The sequence below is a fragment of the Archocentrus centrarchus genome, chromosome 6, assembly GCF_007364275.1.
Source record: "Archocentrus centrarchus isolate MPI-CPG fArcCen1 chromosome 6, fArcCen1, whole genome shotgun sequence".
Classification (NCBI taxonomy): domain Eukaryota; kingdom Metazoa; phylum Chordata; class Actinopteri; order Cichliformes; family Cichlidae; genus Archocentrus; species Archocentrus centrarchus.
In genome coordinates, this window is record NC_044351.1 from 35,013,051 (window position 1) to 35,017,456 (window position 4,406).

The 4,406-nt window shown below is 43.1% G+C and overlaps 1 protein-coding gene across 1 annotated transcript; it reads right to left on the minus strand.

The window, feature by feature from the left end:
• Positions 1 to 2,726: 2,726 nt before the first annotated feature.
• Positions 2,727 to 4,124, minus strand: LOC115782289 (girdin-like). The gene has a single exon (XM_030732388.1). The coding sequence runs from the start codon at positions 4,081 to 4,083 to the stop codon at positions 2,932 to 2,934; it is 1,152 nt and encodes a 383-aa protein (XP_030588248.1). The 5' UTR covers positions 4,084 to 4,124; the 3' UTR covers positions 2,727 to 2,931.
• Between the last annotated feature and the right edge of the window lie 282 nt (positions 4,125 to 4,406).

A 4,406-nucleotide genomic window follows, 5' to 3' on the forward strand; every position in this document is an offset into this window, starting at 1 on the left:
GGTACAGCTGACAGAGACTGGACTTAACAGCAAAGGGGGTACTGATCTAGGTGGGGGCTTAACCAGAAATCAATGTGTGTGTTTGTTTATGTGTGGTGACAGTACTACAAGTACTGCATCAGCTGACTTTATTGATTTCGTCCTCCTCTCTAAAAAACATGGGCCTGACACAGAAATGAGGTCCTGCAGTGGGCAGAGGGTCCCCAGGACTGGGCAGAAGGGATCTCAGTGTCTCCAAAGGCTGCAGATGAGGCTGCTGCTGCTGGCCTGTTGCTCAATCTCCTCCTGAAAAAATGTCGGCTCTGCAGCGGGGCGCGGTAACCTGCAGGAGCTACTGCGGCCTGAAACAAAGTGCCAAAACAGCGTCCACACGAGCATCACACTGCCTCCACCCACGGTGTGTCCTGCTCCCATCTCCCCTTCTCCTCCTCTCCTGATCCAGCACGGTTGTCTGTCTGTAGCACCCTGTTGTAGCCGTGCACTGTTTAAAAGAAATGTGTGCTTAATTCTTTAGCTTAGCTCCCGCCATGGAGAAACAACAGTCATAATGTATAAAAACTGGAGTGGAACTGAGTCTTACAAACAGTGACTGGATGTGTGTCTGGACACCTGTCAGTCACTCCATCTACGCTCTTAACTACAGTATCCAGGTGGATGAGTTAGGAAAAAAATGCCCTCCAATCAGATGTTATGAAGTTGGTACCAGTTTTGTACCAGGCTGTAAATATGCTTTGAATGCTGTGAATGTCATTTTAAATGAATCCATGGGGATGGACTCTCTTTTGGAGGGAGCCTCAAGTGGACACAAGAGGAACTGCACTTTTTGTTCCTTCCTTGCTGTGTGTGTTTTGGCTCCAGAGGGGGCCTTACATTCATGCTTCAGTGGGAGATCCAACCATAACCTCTAACCCCTCTGAATCCTACGCCGTAGGCTGACATACCCAATCATAAATGATGGAAGTCACCCAGGAGTATTAAATAAAGATGGTTACATTAATTTCAGCTCTGAGTGTTTAATATCCAGGTGTTTTTATGGGAAACACCTAGATTCAGATCAATTTAAGAAGTGATTTGGATCAGGTTTCATATTTTATTGTGTTATGTAGTGTGGGGCACTGGGCTTGGTCTCAGTCTCAGGTTAGGTGGTCTTGACTACAACACCGTCGGCCCCACAAATCTTAGAAACATGGTGTCAAACCAGATTCTTACTCTGGATGGCATTACTTTGGCCTCCAGTAACACTGTGAGAAATCTTGGAGTCATTTTTGACCAGGATATGTCCTTCAATGCACATATTAAACAAATATGTAAGTAATATATAGCTAATTCATGCATTTTTTACTTCTAGGCTGGACTATCGTAATTCATTATTATCAGGCTGTCCTAAAAGCTCCCTGAAAAGCCTTCAGCTGATCCAAAATGCTGCAGCTAGAGTACTGACAGGGACTAGAAAGAGAGAGCAGATTTCTCCCATATTGGCTTCTCTTCATTGGCTCCCTGTTAAATCTAGAATAGAATTTAAAATTATTATACTCCTCACTTTAATAATCAGGCCCCATCTTATCTCAAAGACCTCATAGCACCATATCACCCCAACAGAGCACTTCGCTCTCAGACTGCTGGCTTACTTGTGGTTCCTAGGATACTTCAGAGTAGAATGGGAGGCAGAGCCTTCAGCTTTCAGGCGCCTCTTCTGTGGAACCAGCTTCCAGCTTGGATTCAGGAGACAGACACCCTCTCTATTTGTAAGATTAGGCTGACTGTTGGGTTTTCTCTGTATTATTGTAGGGTCTTTACTTTGCAATATAAAGCACCTTGAGGCGACTGTTTGTTGTGATTTGACGCTGTATAAATAAAATTGAATTGAATTTTTTTTTTTTTTTTTTTTTTTTAGCCTGTCATGTCTGGCATCTTTCACGATCGGAATGATCCGAATGCACTGATGTACCAAACATATTTGCTTTGACAAGAACAGCTCTATATGTTTCCTATAGGCTCTTCTTGTTAATGTTTGCAATTTTATTTTTATTTATTTATCTTTTTATTTAGTTATTCATGCCAAGTCTGACAGGCAAAATTGAATTGAATTTAAAATACACAGTTTTTCAGTGGGCTTATGTGCATGAGGCTGAATCAGCCATGCATCCTAAAAAATGAATCAACTTTAACCCTCCAACATTAATAACGGTTAGGTTCAGTAGACAGTGAAGTGGTATGAAACCACATGTTGCTTAGGGCCCCTTCGAGGCTTGGGCCGGCTCTGTAACAGTCCTCCAGAGCCATCATTGACAGACTTCAGCTCCAAACACTGATTCACACTAACACATTCACACTCACATTCACACCTACGGCCAACTTAGCATCATCATTAACCTGACCCCACTGATGATGTGGTATATTGGCTTTCTGGGCCAAAGGTAACCACAAGTTTTATGCAGCTTTCATATTTGTGTGCTAAACATTTAGGCTGATCGTGCACAGAGACTGTAAGCAAAAAGAAATAAGTGAACATCCACAAACAGAATTAGGTTTAGATGGCATGTGATTGCCTTTATTATTATTTTAGAGAATCCAAATAAATTCAATTACAATATGATTGCCTTTGTTATTATCTTAAAATTTAGAGTATCCAATTAAATTACAAAAAAAAGAGAGAGAGAGGAAAGGGATAGAGAACCCCCAACAATCCCCTGTGAGCAAGCACTCGGCGACGGTGGGGAGGAAAAACTCCCTTTAAGCAGGAAGAAACCTCCGGCAGAACCAGGCTCAGGGAGGGGCAGCTATCTGCCGAGGCTGGTTGGGGGGGTGCAAGGAAAAGAATAAGGAGGGAGAGAGAAGAAAGGGATAGAGAGGATGGCTGGAGGATGGACGAGGCGAGGTCACGGTCCAGGAGATCGATCAAAGATGGTGGCAGACGAGGCGAGCTGTGTTTCAGCCGAAGAAGCAGAAAAGGCGCTTGAAGCGATTCTTTTTCCTGAGGTAGCGCTCCTGCAGCTCTTCGTACTGCAGTGTGATGGTGTGCAGATCACTGAGAGCTTCTGCATTCTGCTCTTTGAGTTCCTTGCACTTTAGCTCGAGATCTTCAATTTTTCCATTCTTTTCTGCATGCCTTTGTTCCAGTTGTGTATATTTCATTTGCAGGATTTCCTGAGCTTCCTGCATGTCTTTATTGCACTGCAGTAAGTGGCCATGCATGTCTTCTAGTACCTGACTTCGACTCTGCACTTGTTGAAGCCTGCACTGCAAGTCTTGTTGCTGCTTCTCGTCGTGCAGTTCCGTTATTTTGTGATGGGCGTTCTTACACAGCTCTTCCAGTTGTGCATTTTTACTCATCATAGCGTCCATCCTGCCCTGCATCTCTGCACACATTTTCTCCAACTGATCCTTGCAGTGCTCCAGGTTTTTGTTTTTCTCCTCGAGTTCTCTGTTTCTCTTTTTAGAGTCTTGGAGAACATCTTGGAGCTTTCCCTGAGATCTGGCCAGTTGTTCTTTCTCCTTAAGCACTTGGACATTTTTGTCCTCGACTTCATGAAGCTTGCACTGCATCTTTGCTTCCATCTTTAGGAGAATCTCTCTGTATTTAGCCTCCTTTTCTTTGACCACAGATGTATTACCTTGCTGGGCTTTAGCAAGCAATCCTTGTAGGCTTTTAATTTGTTTCTTCAGGTGTTCTACTGTGGCCTGCAGCTCCCTGTACCTCTTTTCACTGTATTCCAGCTTTGATTTCATGTCTGTGTGTTTGATTTTCAAATCTTTCTTCTCTTTCAGAATCACAGCTTTATTTTCTGATGCTTGATCAAGCATTTCATGCAAGGTCTGATTTTTTTCCTCCATGTCTTGCAGCTGTGATTCCAGCTCTGAGCATTTTGCGTGCTGTCGTTCCTGATGTATAAACAGCTGCTTGTTTCTAGCCAGGACTTCATCAAACTTTTCTTGCAAGCCATTTTTTTCCTCCATGTCTTGCAGCTTTGATTCCAGCTTTGAGCCTTTTGCGTGCTGTTGTTCCTGATGTATAAGCAGCTGCTTGTTTCTAGTCAGGACTTCATCAAACTTTTCTTGCAAGTCTTTATTTTTTTTCTCCATTTCTTGGAGCTTGCACTCTAACTCTGAGGATTTTATATCCTGCTGCTCCTTCTCTTTCACCATGTCTGCATTTTTTTTCTCCATTTCTTGGAGCTTGCACTCTAACTCTGAGTATTTTGTATCCTGCTGCTCCTTCTCTTTCACCATGTCTTTATTTTTTTTCTCCATTTCTTGGAGCTTGCACTCTAACTCTGAGTATTTTGTATCCTTCTCTTTCACCATCTCTGCATTTTTTTCCATTGTTTCATTCAGCTTTAGTTGCAGCTCTTGGATTTTTGTCTCTGCGACTTGGAGCTCGCTGCACACATCACTGAATCTGTATT